The 20,035-nt window shown below is 44.0% G+C and overlaps 1 protein-coding gene across 8 annotated transcripts in view; it reads left to right on the top strand.

The window, feature by feature from the left end:
- The window catches only part of MYO9A (myosin IXA), a 174,013-nt gene that overhangs the window by 75,952 nt on the left and 78,026 nt on the right, over nt 1–20,035 (top strand). For all 8 annotated transcript variants that reach the window (XM_033070562.1, XM_033070564.1, XM_033070559.1 and 5 more), the window contains one exon: nt 5,719–5,808. In XM_033070562.1, coding sequence (XP_032926453.1) covers nt 5,719–5,808 — 90 coding nt within the window. The remainder of the gene's footprint in view (nt 1–5,718; nt 5,809–20,035) is intronic.

Raw genomic sequence — 20,035 nt, 5'->3', positions numbered from 1 at the left:
CATCTGCACGTGGGGAGGTCGCGGGGTGGTTTTTACACATGGTTATGTGAAATGAGGCTTTGGCTGAGCTGTGTCAGTCCATCAGTGCCTTAATGCCATGGGCTGGAATGGCACCCTCAGGTAGTGTCAACAAGATGTAAAAATAAATAAGTATATTTATTTTTCATCATTTGAAAAAAAAAAAACTAAAACAGAACAACCAAACCACTAGCATCTGATGTAGCTGAGCAGATGGACCAAATAGATTTCTGTTCATCTTGGTAATTCTTTTTGCAAGTTAAATGACCATCTAGATCATAAAATGCTTGTTAATTAGCTTGGGACAATGCTTGCTGCATTGAGGGGGGATCTGAAGAAACGCATCACTGGGTTTGAGTAAGTGGTGTCGTTTGTCTCTTAGGTTGCATTTAGGTGATAATTGATCCATGAAACTGGAAGTATTTGCTGCATCCAAGTGTAAACCTTTTAACAGACCCAATGAAATCAGCTGAAATAAAGCAAATAATCTCATTTTCAGACTTAATTTCCTTTTACAAAATGCCATGTTTCTCTTTGCAGAACTCAAAAGGTGTTGCTGCTTGTTCAGGTTTGACCCAAAGGAAGAACTAAAGGGTTCAAATAGATGAAACATCATTGCAAAGAGCAGCCACCACTTTTTATTCATTCGTTGGTTACTTACAACTCTCCCCATTAAGTACAATGAGTTCTACTCAGCCAGAGACCTAAAATACTGGTTAAAACATTTAACACTTTGTATTTTCACTCATTTGGGTAATTATTTTTATTACATTCTTTTTTATCTGGTCACTTTACAGCTTTGCTTTTCCCATTGTTGCTAAAATTATGAATTGGCTTGAAAAAGTTGTTAATCCCTTCTCCAGATCTTGGCATTAGATGCTATTAACTGAAAAGTCATCTCAGAATAAAAATAATATAAGTTGACAAAGAGTTGAACTTCCTTTCCTATGGTGACCGGATGCTTGGTGGAACTTTCTGGAGCTCAGCAAAGGGATGGAAGAAACTGTAATCTGATACTTCCTTATCTTGGGGGAACTTTTGGGTTGATCTTTATACTCAAATGACTCACTGGATTTGTTTAGTCAAGGATTTGACATGGAGGAGAGAAGGAAAAAATCCGACTGGAGCTGCGTGGAGCAGCCAAGAGGGGATGCAGAGGTGCTCCAGCATGGCTCCAGTGGGGATGCAGCATTTCTGAAACTTAAAATTTAGGCAAAATTAGGGTCTTCTCCCCCTGCAAAGGGGAATCTGGCCCAAATTCTCATGAGCTGGTTGGTTTGTGTTGGAACCTCTAATGATAACTGGGGGAATTTCTCTGATGCACCAGTTAATGCAGCACCACTGCACAACTATCCTCCCTCTGTGTAATGAGATTCGTGTCCCTATAAAATGAAACTAATAGAGAGATTTTTTGAAGGAATCTTGGAGGAGATAGTGACCTCAATGGATTTGCTTTTTCTTAGCTATCAACAACCCCATCCAATATGTTTTTGCTTTATTAAACCATCCAGGGCAGCATTTATGGAAACTCCAATATAGGATTTTGGCCAGACTCTGCAGATCATTGTTTCATTTATAGTAAAACCCCGATTCCATTTTTTTTTTTTTTCAGGAATAGACATAGCGTGTGGATTATGTGATGCTTTTGGCAGGTTTTTCAGGGCCTTTGTTTAAACTCTGCTGAAATGCTCTGTTGGGGAGTGATGTCAAGGCTGCCTGATTAATCAAGCAGACATGGAGTCCTGTGCAAACACTGCAAATATCCCAGAGTCTGGGCAGAAATCATAGAGGGTTGTGCAAAACTGGGCAAAACCTTTGTGTTTCTGGGGAAAAAAGCTTAGAAAAGCTCATTTGTGGGCTTATTAGCAAAAATAATATATTAGAGATTATCTAGTTGATCTTAAAAGAGACTTTTTGTTTTTCATTGGAACAGTAGGAACATTTTAATTGTCTGTGTTTACTAAAATGGGGAATTATTTCTATGGATGAAGCATTGAGGAAGGAGATAAATTCTGTCTTTGCTCAGTGGAGCAGTTTTGTATTCAGCTTTTAGGTTTAGGTTACCTAACCTCAATGCAAATAAACACAAGTTATCAAGTGTCCCAAATTAGTTTTGCCAGATCTCCCAGTGCACATTTGTGTTTGGAGCTGATGTTGGCCTCTGCAGGAGATTTATGTTCTCAAGTTCTTCTTCCACTAAAAAAATGGCCTGCAGCTTCCCAGAGGAATCCCACAGGTGCTGGGGCTCCTCCTGTGATAAATGTCTTGGAAATTAATTGGGGAGGGGATGAGGATTATGAAGCAGACAGTGCTTGCTTCCAGTTTTTTCTTCTGGATTTGTTTTCCAGATGATGTTTTGTAGAATCACAGAATGATTGGAAATGACCTCCAAAGTTCATCTGGTCCAATATCCCTGCAATGAATAGGGATATCATTATCAGATGCAAAATTTTGAGCCAGAATTAGAGTAAGAAAACTTCAGAGAATCACAGAATATGCTGAGTTAGAAGGAATCCACAAATACCATTGAGTGCAACTCCAGGCCCTTCACAGACACAAGTCCTGCACAGACACTCCAGCAATCCCACTCTGTGCCTGAGAGCATTGTCCAAACACTCCCTGAGCTGTGGCAGCCTTGGCATGACCATTCCTTGGGGAACCTGTGCCAACCACCCTCTGGGGGAAGAACCTTTTCTCAATATCCAGCCTAAACCTCCCTAACACAGCTCCAACCATTCCCTCACATCCTTTCTAACTCTGGTTATTTGAAAGAAAGTCTGAGGAAAAGATTCAGATCTTCTAAAAGAAGAGTTGGTAGAAATTGGAATATGTCACTCCATACAAGGCATCTATAGAGCAAGCACTCAGCACTGAGATCCCTTTTTTCAAATATGGAAGGAGAGACAAAACTTGATGTTTTCTTGCTCTCCAGCTGGAAATGGTTCATTTTTCTTCAGCTGCTCTAACATAATACCCCAGAATTACTGGTGGAGCAATCTCTGCCTGCTTTGGCTCCCGCCCAGTCCTTGCTGGCTCCCTGCTCCCGCCGTGCCCCACTGATGTTGCCAGCTGTGGCACTGCCAGTCATCCCTCACTGGCTCATGGAGCTTGAGGCCTCCAGCCCTCTCTGGCCCCACTAGTGGCAATGAAGTCTTAAATCTGCGTTTTGTCCCTGTAATTAAGATCTAAACTCTGCAGGCCATGTTTAAGAGGGGGAGCAAGCCATGCCCTTTAGCACCAGGAAGCAAAAATCCATGAAATCTGACCCAGAGTGAAACTCCTAGGGCACAAAGTAAAGGAATAAATGGTGCTCTCCTCTTTGCTACTCTGCACCAATGGGTGTCCCTATTTTATACTTACTGGAGGAGGAGATGTAGGATGTGGGGAAGCTCTAAGTATCTCTATGTCCTTGGCACATGCTGAGTTTGTCTTTGGAAAACTCCAGTGGCTCCTCCCTGGCATCAGGAGTCAGCTACTTTCATGCTGTGACCTTAAATGCAGATTAGGATGATTTGGTTACACCCGTGGTGTTCATCAGAGGCGATGAAGGGAATTGAGATCAAGCTCCACTGGATGGTAATTGCAGGCAGGGGCCTGGGGAGATGCAGGCATTCCCATCCTTGCCAAGAATGTTTTTGTACAATAAGATGATTCAATGGGATCTCCTTGGGTCAGGAGACAAAGGATGCACATCCACAGGTTCCCTCCATCCAGAGAGCAGGAGGAGGAAGAACCGGAGTGACCATGAGATGGGGATGGTGAGGGATGGCCTGGGTAGTTGTTTAAATTGCTTAAAATCTCCATGTTTGCTGACAAATCTGGGACTTGGAAGTATTTATGTTGTTGAGGAATATTTCTTTGGACTGTTTTGATTAGGAACCATCTGACACCCCTCTGCCTTGTTGCCTTGGATAATTAAAAAAAGATGGCATGCTGGCTGTGGGTTTGCAGCATCCCTGAAGTGGGATAATGGATGGTGTGAAACTCACTTTGTTCCAAGTTGTGCAGTTGGGGGAGAGCAGCTGATGGTCCTGCAGTTGAGAGCTGCTGGAAAAGCATCCACAGAGCTGAAAATTACAAAATCAAGTATTTTGGTGAATGTAGAGGAATAGAAACCAAATGTGAAAATGTGCTGTGTATCTCTGGATGAACCAGGAGATTATTTTTTTCCCTGCTTGATTTTGAAAGGTAAAATTGAATTGTAGGAACTGAGGGCTCTTGAGTAGTGCTGAGCATTAAAGAAATGAACATTGAAATGTCATTTCCAGTCATAGAGGCCTTGCTGGCAGGTGACAGTCATGTACAGGTGACTTAATGTATTCTGATTTCAACAACAACAAGTTCTTGTTGCAGGAAGAATCGGTTATATAAAAATTCCCTGGGTTTTATCAAGGAGACTCCCCTGATAGTTTTGGCAGAAGGAGATTGCTGTACAGAAGGGCATCATTATTGCTATGGTTTGTGAGATTCCTGACCTTCCCCTGTCTTGTTTGCATTTCCTCTTCATACTAATTCCTGGATTAAACCCTGAAGTCAAAGTACATTCATAAAATTGTTTTGGTTGGAAAAGATCTCTAAGATCGTTGAGTCCAATTGTTAGACTTCTATGTTTCCCATTTTCCATGTCAAATCATAAATGGTTTCCCTGTGGTAAAAATATGGCCTTGGATGGCTTCATGAATGTGGATTTTGAAGATAGATGTCCAGAGGAGGTCTGGTGCCTGCATGGAGTCCTTCAGGTTGAATAAGCAGTTTGGAGAGGCTTCAGTGCAGCTTCTTTGTATCATCCACATCCATTAATTCTGGGCTCCCAGATTTTCACCCAGACTCATGATGTCTTTTTTGACTGGAAATTTAGTGAAGATCAGTCAATGACTCCAAGTCTTTAAGTCTAACTGATGTATTCTGGGAGACAGGACACCTTCTGAATTCCTCAAAGTAAGAGGGTCTCAAAACTGATTGGGAAAGTGGCTTTTCCCCAAAAGTTGCAGGTACCACTTGATTTGTCAGCACCGTTTCCCTCTTTGCTGAAGTGTCTGTGTTAACACGACCGAGTTATCCGAACAATCTGAGTTTTGTTCTGCAAACCTGTAAGGCCTGATTAGAAACTGTCACCTCACCAGGAACTGTGGCTTCAGGGAGTAAACATCCACTGCTAATAGCAAAGTAAATATCAGGTGGTTTACCGAGGGTTTCTTCCTCCTTCTGACTCCTCCCCACCCTTAAAAGCAGGGGAAAAAATCCTCCTCCACTTGGATATCTCAAACTGATGACACTGCTTGGCTTATTCTAGAGTAATTTGTATGATTTCATCCTTACAACCCTAGAAAGTTGACTTGTTTTGCCAAGAGAAAGTGTGGGAGGGAGGAGCCGCACTGGAAATAAGGAAACCAGAGGGAAATTGCTACAACTGGGATGCCTGAATGCAGAAAATCAGGTTACTTTGAATACCCTGGTGTTAGGTTTCTATGCTGGATTTCTGTGCTGAGTTGGCTCCTCCCAATGGCATGTTTTTACCCATTGAACTTAACTCTGCAAGGGCTGGCAAAAACGGTTTAATATTTTTTAAATTGAATTTTGAAATTTAAATGTGTTTCCACTGAATTTTAGTTTTTTTATGTTAAAGTGTTAGCATTTTTAAACTGGATTTTAAATTAAAAAAGATCATTAGAATAATCAACATCTGTCCTTTCGTTTTAGGTGAAAGAAGAGATGCTCTTTGAGGCCCTAGTGACCAGAAAGACTGTGACAGTGGGAGAGAAGCTGATCTTACCATACAAATTGGCAGAGGTCAGTACATGGTGTTTGTTATTAAAAGGCAACTCTTGGAATGGTTTTCAATACTTTGAGATGCACACTCAGAATTTCTTTCAGTTTTTATTTATTTATGTCAGAATAATGTAGGAGAAGCTAATGGGTGTCCTAATCTAGGAAATTATTGACTTTTCTTCTCTTCCATTCCTGGAAGGCAGGTTTGTACTTTATTCTGATGGTTGGTAAGTGCTTTAATGACTTGTGGTTGTGCTAGTCCAAAGCACAGTTGTGCATTGCTAGGTGTGTATGTGGCTGCAGGTGTTCATCTCCAGGCATGATTCCTTAAGTGGGAGCACTGATTCCATAGCAGAGTGCTGACTCAAGACTCCAGGTGATTTTTTTGTTGCCTTCTTGAGTGCCTGTGTTGGTGGTGGTTCTTGTATGGCAGGAGCTGCAGATCTCGATAGGAGAGTCCCAATAGCTGTTCCTCACACCCCTCACAACCTGGGCTCTTGTGTGATGCTTTGGAGCAGCCACAGCTCCATCAGCTTCTCCCAGACTCCAGTGTAGTTATATGAGATCTAAATGGGATTTGCAGGAATTCTGGATTCTGTTCTGTGGCTGGTAAAGAGAAACAAATTTTTCCTCTTATATTCTTCAAAGTACAAGTTCTGTTCTGCTGAACTACTTGTTTTGGCTATTTCTGCCTTTAATCTGCTTGAATCCCCCAGAGTAGGAGCACTGAGCATCACACCATGCTTGGTCCCTCCATTCCCTCTTGTTGTAGGGTTTCACCTTGAATAGCATCTCAAGAGCAGCCTGTTGTGTCACAAATAAGTTAACAGTGTTGTCACTGGATTCAACTGGAGATATTTTGACGCCTTTTTCCAGGGGGTAAAAAAAAGTATCTTTTCTTCCCCTCTGAGAGGGTGTGTTTAAGCTCAGTGACTGTTCCTGAGCTTTAATCTTTAGAAGTGAAGTGTTGCCTTTGTGCAAAAGTGAAATGTGCCCTAACAAAGGGCACACAAGGGCTCTCACTGTGTCTTTGTGATGGACATTTAATCAGTGTAGTGTTTCTAATTTTTTCCTTCATCTTGGGCACAGACATAAAAAAAAAAGGCTAAAAAAGTTTAGAACTGATCTATAACTACCCTTCTGCTGGAGGGACTTCAGAATCGTGGTATCATAGAGTAGGCTGGGTTGGAAGGGACCCTAAAGATGATCTTGTTCCAAACTCCTACCATGAGCAAGGACACCTGCCCCTGGAACAGGGTGCTCCAAGCCCCATCCAACCTAGTCTTGGACACTTCCAGGCATGGGGCAACCGCAGCTTCTCTGATCAACCTATGCTAGGCCCTCACCACCCTCACAGCCAACACTTTCTTCCCAATATCCCATCTAATCCTACTCTCTGTCAGTTTGAAGCCATTCCTTCTTGTCCTGTCCCTTGCTTCAAGTCCCTCTCCAGCTGTCCTGGAACCCCTTTAGGCACTGGAGCCTTCTCCAGGCTGAACAATCTCAGTTCTATCAGCCTTTCCTCACACCAGAGCTGCTCCATTCCTATGATCACCATGGTGCCTCCTCTGGATTCTCTTCAGCAGCTCTATGTCCTTCTTGTGCTGGGCTCCAGGGCTGGGGCAGCTCTGCAGATGGGGTCTCACCTGAGCAGGGCAGGCAAAATCCCCTCCCTTGACCTGCTACCCAACATCTGTAGTGTATTGACACTGCTGGGAACAGTCGTACCTTGATTCTCCTTCTGTTGAGTTGGAAGAAACCTGTTTAGAACTAGAGTGGCTCAGCATGAATTTCTCAAGTGCTTTCCCAAATGTTTTTGGTGATATGGCTGCTCCCTAATCTCAGGTGTCCCCTTAGAAAGATGTATCACCAATATCAGTAGAAGAAAGGAAAGATCAGGGTGTGGAGTCTGTGTGTGAAGACAAAGGAGTGCAAGGCTCCTTAGGGAGTGGTTGATGTGGTCTCCATGGCAAAATCCTTTTGGAAGAAGCTGTGAATTGAAAGATAAGCACTTTCCTTTCTTTTTGTTGGCCTCCTTACATAAACAGCATCCTGACCACCAAATTTTATTCAGCAGTGACCCCGCTCTAGGAGCAGGTTCAATGCTCACAGAGCAGAATTTGAGATGCTCGATCTTGAACTTCCCCATGGTAAGAGACCTTCTTCTGTCTTCCTCTGGCTCAGGGAGAAGGAGGAGTGACTTAAATTCAGATCTGTTTGAATCAGGGAGGGTGGGATTAATTTGACATTTTGGAACTTCACAAAGACTACTGATGTCTTATAACCCCCACTTATGACTCACTGGACTCTTGGGAATCAAGGGACTGGTTATTCCTGTATATTTAACAAAGGGGCATTGTAGTTGGCTCCAATGGATGGAGCCGTTGAGGGTTTGAGGATTTTCAGACGTGGCTCTCCCACCATAACCTCTGTAGTTCATGGGCAGCTGCCTTTCCTGATGGATACAGCAGCTATTTTATTCTTCAGATGCCTGTGGGCTTTTTCATAGCTTGGTATACTGAAAGTTTCCGAGGAGTTTGTATGGAAAAGACTCTGTTCCACAGGCTCTCAAAAAAAGGATTGCATAATGCTATTTTGACATGTGCTTGCTTCTTTACACCATCAAGAAGAGCAGGTTGGATCTACCAAGAGAAATGGTAGATGCTGCATCCCTGGAAATGTCCAAGGCCAGGTTGGGTGGGGCTTGCCCATGGTAGAGGATGGATCAAGATGAGCTTTAAGGTCCCTTTCAGCCCAAACCACCTGAGATTCCATGTAAAAACCTCAAGATTTAAGTTTGGGATGGGTTTTGAGGTTTGATGAGATTCCTATGTGCATCTGCTCCATTCTGGAATGTTTCACTTTCTGTGCTCGACACAGGGGCTGACATTTGCTGATCCCTTTCATCAGTATTGGAGTATGTGGAGATGACAACTCCGCTCAAAAATGCTTTTCATGGAAAGTGAGTGTGATCATTCCATGATCCCAGCCTGGCTCCTGAGAGATCTGTGCCCTCAGGGTCCTGCTGTGAAACTGTCACCCCCCTTAACAGTCTTGAATGGGCAGAGTTGGACTGAAGGGATCCTTCCCTTTGGTACTTTGTAGCTGAGACTGGAGTTTTATTTTCCAAGCCAATCCTTTTCTCTTCCCCTTTCCCGAACTGCAGCCCCAGAGCCCATGGAGAGACTGCCTTTGTTGGATTTGCAGTGATGTCACATTCCTGGCTGTCTGTGTGCTCCTGCCTTCTTCTTGTGCACTGATTGGAAACACAGTCCTGTGGTTTGGGGCTTTTTGTCAGAAATGGTGGTTTGAACACTTGGCAGCTTGCTTGAAGCATTCTCTTTCAGTTATGAATTGATACCAGACTGACTGTTCCTGGTTCTGTTCATCTTTGCAGTAATTTGGGTAAAACTACATCTTTTATTCTGGCATGTTTTGGGTAGAAGGTACTGCAAAGTGGGGACAGCTTGTGGATGGACACCATGGGACCTTAAAGCCCATCTCATTTCACCCCCTGCCATGAGCAGCAGCACCCTTCCACTAAACCAGGTTGCTCCAAGCACTGTTCAGTCTGGCCTTGGACACTTCCAGGAATGGGACAGCCACAGCTTCTCTGAGCAGCCTGTGCCAGGACCTCTCCAGCCTCACAGGGAGGAATTCCTTCCCAATATCCCATCTAACCCTGCCCTCTGACAGTGGGAAACCATTCCTGCTTGTCCAAAGTCCCTCTAGGCCCTTGTCCCAAGTCCTTCTCCAGCTCTCATGGAGTCCCTTTAGGCACTGGAAGGGGCTTTTGAGGTCTCCCGATACCTTCTATTCTCCCAACAGTTGGAAGCCTGCAGTGTTGAAAGAGAAACTGCAACTGGCAACCACCTCCTCTCTGTTTATTCATGTTGTACTTCCTCTCTTGGGACTTCCTCATGATGGCTTTGCCCCAGGAGCTGAGTTGGGGTTTTCCCTCAGGAATAATGTGCCATTTTAAAGTTAAGCAGAAATATTGACTTTGTCAATTCTATGTTTCTTTTAATAAAGTCAAGACTTTTTGATTCTTGCCCACATATAATTATTCTGATAGATGATCTCAGAGGATCCAAGGACTGGATTCCAGTGCCTAAAGGAGGCCTACAAGAAGTCCCCAGAGTGAGTTTTTACAAGAGCCTGGAGTAACAGGACAAGGGGAAATGTCTTAAAACTGTCAGAGGGCAGGGTTAGATGAGATATTGGGAAGTAATTCCTTCCTGTGAGAGTGGTGAGTCCCTGGCACAGATTGCCCAGAGAAGCTATGGCTGTCCCATTCCTGGAAGTGTGCAAGGCCAGACTGAACAGTGCTTGGAGCAACCTGGCCTAGTAGGAGGTATTGCTGCCCATAGCAGGGGGTGGAATGACATGGGCTTTAAGGTCCCTCTCAAACAGTCTGTGAATCTTTGGTCTAGATCAGGTAACAGGTTAAATGTAACACTGAAGTCCAGTGAGGAGATAGGGTTCCAGCAAATAAATCGGTGCCTTCTGTGTGCCAGCAGTTGCTGGTGCCATCATCTTCAACTGAGCAAGTTCTCCCCAGTAGAGTGATTTCATTTTACTTTATTTTACCAAGGAACATTCAGGGTGTATGGCAGCAGCACCTGTTCAAGCAGAGCCATAGGTAGGAGCAAATAAATAGTTGTGAACCAAACTCCAGGGTGGGATTCTTGGTGTGTGGTCAGTGCCTGTCCTTGAGCTGTTACAGGGATTATGGGATGAGCATGTAGTTTTTCAGGAAGGCCCTACAAAGCAGAACGTGCCATCAGCTTTGCTCATCGTTCAGTAACTCATGGTTTATTACTTGGAGGTTGTGTCCAACCATGGTTTTGACATTTGAGTACACCCCCGTGTCACTGGAGCTACAGCTCTTTCTGAAATTAAGGAGAAGGCAGTCAAGGGGAGATCTGGTTTTGCAGGGAAAAATCAAGACTACTTTCTTTTGCCTCTCATGGCTGTGGCACCATGGCAGACACGGGCTTGACTTGAGACTCTGCAGGGGAGCTGCCATCCTCTCTGCACCTCCAGCACCTCTGGCAATCAACAGCACCACATTCATAAATAATATTTATATTCATCTCTGGCAGCTGCCTCTTATCTCCTGAGCCACACTGGCTCATCTGCCATGGAGCTGCCTCCTGGAACCATCCATTCTTCCTTTTATAGCACTGTATGGTGTTTTAATGTAGTGTTTGAAACGACTGTGCATTTTGGGCAAGCACAAAGGTTTAGAAGCTTTAGGGCATAGATAAACTTAGGAAAAAGGCTGCACAGACATGGAAGGCTGCACTTGTGTGCTGAGGTCTTGGGCTGTTGTCCAAAACAGCTGCCAAAGACTTTATCAGGAGCAAGATGGTACATTAATGGAGCCAGCACACTTCATAGGTTTCCAGAGAAATCACTCTGCAGTGTTTGGTAACAGCGAGCTGGAGAATGCCACTTTGTTTAACATGGGAAGGACTCTTGGAAAAGACTATGGGAGCAATGGAGCCATCAGTAGTAGTAGTGGTGATTGGTCTGTTTTGATTCAGATCTTGAGCATTGGGCATCTCTGCAGCCACAACCATCTTCTCCTTGATAAGGTAAAATACAACAGGCAGAGAGCTGAAAAAGGGGAAAATGGGATTTCAGATTTTAATGGCAACAAAGTAACATGCAGTGGGTTGCTGTTGTCCTTCCCAAAGTGCTCCTCAACTCCAGACTCTGGGCTTTTTTTTTAATATATTATTGTGTGCATTTTTGCAGTTACACTGAGCTAGGAAAGTTTCACAAGTTTCACGATTCAGGTATTCAGAAGGGAAAAAAAAAAGATGCACTAAATATCAAGAGACTTGACTGATGTTTGGTAGGAAACATGCAGGAGCCGAGCACTTCAGTCCCATCTTTGTGGAGAACTTGAAAATCTTAAAAATCTCTCTCTTGATCCTGTTTGTAATTTGAGTGTCATCTCAATCCATGCAAGGAACTGTCTTCCTGCTTCTATCTAAATAAACCAAGGAATTCAGGTTTTTTCCATCTCCACTCACTGCAGGTCTCTAAGCCATTGCACTATGCCTTGACTCATCCACTCATTTAACTGTCTCAAACCCATCTTGGTTGGTGGTTCCATCCCCTTTCCATGATGCTGGAGACAAGCCTGTGGTTGAGCTCTGCAAGAATCCCTGTCTGGGTTCCATCCCATCTGTTGTGTTTGTCAGGCTGGTGTCCAGCACCTACTTGTCTGTTTTTCAGTAGTCTCTACAATTTTTCCCTGTTCTTCACCCAATGAGAAAAAATTCATTATCTTAGTAAGTATATCTGTTTATGAGTCCTGTTTTACATTCTTCCAGGAAAAAAAATTCCATTATGTTTTAAATTCATTAACTTAAGTAAAACGATTGGTATTTCTCAAGCAACTGACTTTGCTAACAGACATTATTTTAACAGATCTTTATAATTTTAAGCCATTTGTCATCAAGGACATTCTACCCTAAGGGTTAGAAAGCTAATTCACACTTTTGGGAGAAATCTGATGTGAAATTGTGCAACAGAAGGGAAATAAAAGATGTGAGACAACTTCTTGGTCAACAACTGATCTGATTCTTGCCTGTGTTTAATTCTGGAGAGCTGTTGGGAGCTGGTTGCTTGATGTGGTGGGTGTCACTATAAGCATGCCCTGTATTTAACCAAATGTGTGTTCAGAGTTGTAGGTGGAAAATGGGTGTCTGAAAATTCAGAGGAACTGAAAGGGACTGAGTTATACCTCCAGCAAGGCAGCTGTTGGGGAGAAGATGTTGGACCAGCAGCCCCATCTCCCCCATAAACTGGGCAGCAGGGAGAGGGGTGATTCTTCCCCTCTGCCCTGCTCTTGTGAGACCTCACCTGGAGAGCTACCTCAGCCCTGAGATCCCCAATGTCAAAAGGATGTGGAGCTCCTGGAGAGAGTCCAGAGGGGGCCATGGAGAAGCTCCAAGGCCTAAAGCCCCTCTGCTCTGGAGCCAGGCTGGGAGAGCTGGGAGTGGAGAAGAAAAGGTTCCAGGGAAACCTTAGAGACTCTTCCAGGGCCTAAAGGAGTTCCAGGAGAGCTGAAGAGTGACTTGGGACAAGGGCCTGGAGGGATAGGACAAGGGGGAACAGCTTCCCACTGCCACAGGGCAGAGTTAGATGGGATATTGGGAGGGAATTCTTCCCTGTGAAGCTGGTGAGGCCCTGTGCAGGTTGCCTGGGGAAGTTGTGGATGTCCCATCTCTGGAAGTCTCCAAGGCCAGGTTGGATGGGGCTTGCAACAACCTGGGCTAGTGGAAGGTGTCCCTGCCCATGGCAGGGAGTGGAACTGGATGACCTTGTAGGTCCCTCCTAATTCAAACCTGTCTGGCCTTCCATGATCATGTCTTTGTTCTAATCGCCAGATGCTCTTCAGCAGCTGGGTGCTTCATGCTGTTGTTATGTGGCCATGGAAGGTCATCATGGAACTGTTCTGTGACTGTGTCCAGAGCATCCAAATTACAATTAAATCTGTTAAATGTTTTTTATTCTGCATAAATAGATGCAGCTGTAAGTCCATGTGAAATCAGCTCATGATTAGTTAGAAAAGCAGTGATGCAATTCAAGTCAGATTTACAAACCAAAATATTCAGGCTCCTGACAAACATTTGCTGAGGTCTCCATATCTTTGGTTTCATTGTCCTTTCATCCTCTCGTGTTCATTGTCTCTGGGTCTGTGCTGGCTCAGCAGAGCTAGAGACTTCTTGGAGTGGGAGGAGAGTTGGATTTGTGTCCTTTGGGTGAAGGAGAGAAGAGAGAACCTTTGTTGAGGAGTGATGGACCAGGCACATCTTTCTCTTTTGGTGCCACAAAACCATTAGTTTTTATTTTTCCACATCACCAAGTGTCATTTTACCTGGACCTTCTTCACCTGGGATGAATTTTTGCTGGGGAAGACACTTGGAATGACCATCACAGGATGGTTATTTGGGTGATAAACTCTGCTATGTGAGGGATTTTAAATCAGGGAGAACATCTGATTTTCAGCACAAACACTTAATTTTGAGCCCAGTAACAATTAATTGGCAGAGACACAAGGTAGAGAAGCCTTGTGAACTGTAATGAGTTGAAAAAGTATTTCATTACAGCAATGAGCTGAGTGATGCTTCATGCTCTATATCCTTGTAGTGTGACTGGCTGATGCCTTTTTCAGCCCATTAAAAGGCAGAAGAAATGGAGTTCCAGGGCCAAATGGCAGAACATTACCTAAAAAAAAAAAAAAAAAAAAAAAAGGATAACATCATAGTTGAAATTAATCACGAGCCTGAAAATATTCAAGGAGAAAAAGCAAGAAGGCAAAATAATTAATAGCATGAAGAAATGAAAATTCTCAGTCCTGAGGTGTAAGGACAGGGACACTTAAAGGAATAGAAAGCAGCAGAACTGCTGGAAGCACCTACTTATCCCATAACCCATTAGCTGAGGAAACCTGTTGTCATCACGGGTTGTTAACGTGAGGAGCTCAGCAGAAGCCCTTTGAAGAGCTGCTGTGTTGATGAGTGGATTCAGAATTCACAGAAAAATATTAATGGAATAAAACTGAAACCACACAAAGCTTTTAAGAGCCAAGCAAGTGTCTCTGCTTCAGGACATGAGGGCAACCTGGGAGGGTAAAACTTCAAAAGAAACCTGTTTGTGGGGTGAAGTTTCTCACTTTTCCCTTGGAAATGCACATCCTCATGTGCAAAAGCTGCTGCAGTCACTCTTCTGCTCCGTGCCACCATGGAAATTCCTGTGTGTTAACTGTGTTCCTGCTATTCATTTGGCACTGATGTCTGGGAGTACAAGGAAGACATTGGGATTCCAAGATTCCTGAACAAAGTCCAAGATCAGGACTTTAGGAAGGGAAATGCTGACTTTCCATGCACTGCTCTGCCTATAGCCCACTCCAGCCCACTTTCAAATCAAATCCATTCTCAGTTCAAAGGATTCTTTTAATTACATCTGATTACTCAAAAGATGCTTTAATGTCACAGAGTTCTTTTATTTACCTACATTTCTACTAAAATCATGTGAAAAGTTGTCAAGGAATGCAGACAAACCGTTTCTGGGTTAGTTAGCCAGCTCTTCCCACAGGGGATATTGTTTTGGTACAGTTGCTTGGATTGTGGGATTTTCACGTGTAATCCAAATCTGAATAAATTCAGGTTGATTTTTTCCTCAGCCCAGGGCTGTTGGTCAGTGACTGAAGGAGAAGTAGTTGTAGAAGTTCTGTGGCTGGGTGGGGTCTGTTGCAGAAACTTTGACTCTACAGCAGTAGCAGCTGAGGTGTGATGAGAAATATCTTCTCTTTGGGGAACCTTGCCCAAAAAAAAAGGTAAAAATAACCTGGAATGATGACGATGGTGCACTGACAGAATGAGTTTGTGTACACTTGCCCTCTGCTTTGGAAATGACCAATCTAAAGGCAGAATTTGGCTTTTAAAGACTCAAGGGCTGGTTTTGGTGGATTCCTTTGTGAGGATCCTGGTACATTGTGCCTGTAGATGCTGAGGAAATTTCCCTAAATGTGGCCTCCTCACAATCAAGTCGCACAACTTCTTGTGCCACAAAGTAATTTGTTAATTGGGTTTTGTGCTGGTTTCACTGTGAAAGCATGGGTGGAATGGGAACTCAGTTCAGCCATTGGCAGAACAGACTCTGGATTCACCAAGATGGAAGAAAACACGTTTTGTCATCAGTGGATCCTTCAAACTTGGCTACCTGGTAGCTGCGTTTTCCTGTAGCTCTGTGGTGGGCTCAGGATGGCTCTATGTGAACACCTTTCCCTAAGGGATGTTCCATGTGTCTCCTTTCATCATCATCTTGGCAGGAGAAGCAAGAACTGCAGCCTTGTTTTCTGGAAGGGTTTAATTTCAGGAAGAGAGAGTGGTTTTTTTCCTTTCTTTTTAGTTTTGATTTGTTACAGATGACACTTTCTAACCACAGCGCCCAAATCCAAAGATTCTGAGTGAAATCTTTTTAGGAAGATGCTCATAACTGCCTGGCTCTGCAGTCAGGACTCAGAGAAAATCTCTAACAAGATTTGTGTTGGTTTCCTTTGCTCCTGGCTGTGCTTGGGGACTGTTTCTGAAAAGCTTAATCATTGTGTTTTCCAGTCTATTACAGTATCAGAGACAAGACTTGAAATCATCTCTAAAAATAAACAGCCAGCAGGCTCTGGCCTGGGATGGAGATGGAAATGGGAGAGGTTGGTCTCCCTTCTTTCCCAAACCTGCCTGTCAGCAGGGACATAATAGCTAGATCTTCAACACGCCCACAAAGATGTTCTTATTGTTCTTACTTGAGATTTTCCACTTCATTTTCCATGTTTGCATCCATCTAATGACAGGAAGGAGGAGTAAGGAGAGGACAGTTGCAGGAACACTCTGATACTTCCTGTGTAACTCCTCAGAATCACAGGAATTCACAGAAGCACGTGAACCATTTCAGTGGGAATGTGTGTAAGATAGTATGAGGATCACAGAATCACAGGATGGTATGGATTGAAAAGGATGTTAAGGATTGTCTGATTTCACCCTCTGCCATGGGCAGGGACACCTTCCACTATCCCAGGTTGCTCCAACCCCTGTCCAACCTGGCCTCGGACACATCCAGGGATGGGGCTTGGAGCTTCTCTGGGCAACCCGTCCCAGGTCCTCACCAGCCTCACATCCAAGAATTCCTTCCCAATATCCCATCTAACTCTGCCCTGTGGCAGTGGGAAGCCATCACCCTGTGTTCTGTCCCTCCAGGCTGCTGCCCCAAGTCCCTCTCCAGCTCTCCTGGAGCCTCTTCAGGCACTGACAGGGGCTCTGAGGTTTCCCTGGAGCCTTCTCTTGTCCAGGTGAGCACCCCCCGCTCTCCCAGCCTGGCTCCAGATCAGAGGGACTCCAGCCCCCAGAGCATCTCTTTGGCCTCTTCTGGACTTGCTTCAGCAGTTCCACATCCTCCTGATATTGGCCCCAGAGCTGGAAGCACCTGAGCAGGGCAGAGAACAGAATCCCCCTTTCCTGCTACCCACACTGGGGAATCAGCCCCCAGGGCATGGGAGGGTTTGGGGCTCCCAGAGAACACAGACAGCTTATGTTGAGCTTTTCATGATCCAAAATTGATCTACCATTATGTTCAGCCCATTGAGTGAGTCTGAAGTCACCTGTGTGTGGGGGGAATTGTGATTTCCTGCTGTTCCACCCCCTTCCCTGTTGTGACCCAACATACCTGGTTTTCATCCCCATCCATGTCCTGTGTCTGGGATGAAGTGGGCAGCCTTTGGGGTTCCCTCTGGCTCACAGGACATGGGCTGACACAAGCAGGATTAGGGTTTTTTAAAACAAAGGCTTAACACCCAGAGGAAAGTACTCTTGCAGGATATCAGACTCGAGCTTAATCCCTGACTTGGCATCCAGGAGTGTTATATCATGCTTGGGCAGGAGAAGTATGATGTCATTTTCCACACTCATATTTTATCTGAATATCTTACTAAAATCCTGGCATTCTCCTGGGACATTTCCTTAAGAGAACTCAGATTTTCAATGCACCACTCTGGCTTTAGCCTGCAAAAGAGGTTTTAAAATTATTTTTATGTACAAATAAGGAGGAGGAAAAAATCTGTACAGTCATTGAAAGAAAAGGAGTAAAAAATGCATTTTTTTCCATTATTGATTACAACAAAAAAGAGGAAAAGTTGGCTTATAAGTAGTTTGATCATTTCTATGAAGGTTCGTTTTTATACTGTAATTCTATAAATTTCCTACCTGCAAAGGAAATACTTTAAAAGACAACAACAAAGCACTGAAACCTTGCACTGTCTCTGGCTCCCACCCTCCTGGCTGGCTGCCACATTCTGGCAGAAAACTTCCAATATTACCCTGGAGATGGGAGGTGTCACAGCATCACAGGGAGGCAGCAGGTTGTCCTGCCAATGGACAAGAAATTTATCCAAGAGATGCAAGTGTCAGTGATGTTTTCCAGACCTTATGGGTGGGTTTTCCAATGAGAAAAAATAGCCTGTAATGTCATTACCATACAATGCTGTGTCGTGCCCCAACACAACACTGAAACATGAAGGAGCGTCAGGATTTTGTCACTTAATCAGGTGTAAAGTTCTCACATTCCGAGAGGGGGTTTAGGTATTAGTTTCAAATTTTATGTTACACCTTTTTTCTAATTCTTCTTGTGCTCTCCCTCCTCTTGTACCAGGTTCTCAGTACCTTTCACAATCACCTTGGGCCAATTGGTACCTTCATAATCACCTTCCTTGGACAAAGGTCCTTCTCTGACCTGCCAGACTGTGTTAGTCAGAGGCATTTTAAGGGGATTTCCCAAACCATACAACACCCTTCCCAAAAATCCCAATGGGACAAGTCAATTCAAGAAGTTTATCCAGAGAGACAATTTTCCAATGTCAACATATCATCAGGTTGACAAGGGAGTCCTTCAAAGCTACTTTCTTACTTGGAACTCTAGGAAATTATAATCCACTAGTAATTCATTGTTTAAAAAAAGAAAAAAAGAAAACAAAAAAAACCAAAACCAAAACAAAAAAAAAACCCAAACAAGCAAAAACAAACAAACAAAAAAACCAACCCACAAACCACCTTCTAAAAATATTTTAAAATATTTTAATATCACAATGTTCTTATCCTGGATTAGTGTGTTCCTCCTGCTGGCCACGGATGGAGTAGGACATATATATGGCATGGGAGGGGATTCTTCCCCTCTACTCTGCCCTTATGAAACCCCACTTGCAGAGTTGCTTCCAGCTCTGGGATCCCCAACATTACAAGGATGTGGAACTGTTGGAGAAATCCAGAGAAGGCCATGGAGATGCTCTGGGGGCTGGAGCCCCTCTGCTCTGGAGCCAGACTGGGAGAGCTGGGGGTGCTCACCTGGAGAAGAGAAGGCTCCAGGGAGAGCTCAGAGCCCCTTCCAGTGCCTAAAGGGGCTCCAGGAAAGCTGGAGAGGGGCTTGGGACGGGGGATGGAGGGACACAACACAGGGAATGGCTTCCCACTGCCAGAAGTCAGGGTTAGATGGGATATTAGGAAGGAATTCTTGGATGTGAGGCTGGTGAGACCCTGGCACAGGTTGCCCAGAACAGTTGTGGCTGCCCCTGGATCCATGGAAGTGTCCAAGGCCAAGCTGGATGGCAATTGGAGCCACCTGGCCTAGCAGGAGATGTCCCTGGCTATGGCAAGGGGTGGAACTGGATGATCCTTAAGGTTTTTTCCAACCCAAACCATGCTGGGATTCTATAAATGAGGCACAAACCTGCATTTGGACCAGAGGAGGAATTTAGTCCTTGTCTGATTCTGAGAGCTTTCTGTGTGTTTCCTTCAAGCCCAGAAATGTTCTCCCAATTTCAGTGATGAGTCCTAGATGCTCCAGCAGGTTTTGTGTGTGGCGCTACTCTCCTTCCTCACCACCCTCCTCACTTTCTGCTCTTTCCCTAATTTAGCTTTCACAGTATGTCTCTCCTTCCTTCACTGCTGCTCCATCTTGGCACAGGGATGTCAGACCCAGCAAAGCACCCTCAGTTCTCTCCCTTCAACCACAAACCCAAGCTGCAGCCACTTCCCATGTGGTTTTTTTCAGCCCTCATAGCGCAGTAACAGTGTCAGAGATAAAAACTGGATTTTTATAGTATTTTAGTGCATCTGGTCGCTACTCCTCCAACATGAGCACTATGAGTAGGATCTGGCACCCCCAAGTGCTATTCAAATAAAAGTGTATTTTCAGTTTGCTTTTTTTAATCTCTTAATTAGTCATTGCTGTAGATCATCATCTCTGAAATGCCCATGTGGGCTGTTTTCAGTTGTCTGCACATCCAAGGCTCACTGAGAATGAGGTTTGGCTTCTGTTCCTGGTCATTAGATCCCTTTAGGTGATCCAAATTAAGTGCATTAGGAGAGCTTGAATTCCTCCTGTGTTTGCTTGTTCTAATCTTGGATAAATCCTATCCCTCTTCACTGTGGTCAAGCATTGCTAATATGTGCATTTTTAAAAAAATGCGAACATACGTTCAATTTTTTTTTTTTTAGAGTAGAAACTGATTTCTTTAATAATTTACTTACATGCAGCATGATTTTATTGAATAGGTTTTCTGAAGCAAATAAGAAAACACGTACACTCTTTTCCTGATTTTCCCCCTACTTGGAAATTAAATACATCATTTAAAGCCACAGAAGTAATTGAAGGAGGGAGATTTTCATCTGAAAATCCTAGG

Source organism: Catharus ustulatus, chromosome 12, assembly GCF_009819885.2.
Source record: "Catharus ustulatus isolate bCatUst1 chromosome 12, bCatUst1.pri.v2, whole genome shotgun sequence".
NCBI lineage: Eukaryota > Metazoa > Chordata > Aves > Passeriformes > Turdidae > Catharus > Catharus ustulatus.
The sequence above is the reverse complement of the archived record's forward strand: the minus strand, read 5'-3'. Positions and strand labels throughout refer to the sequence as shown.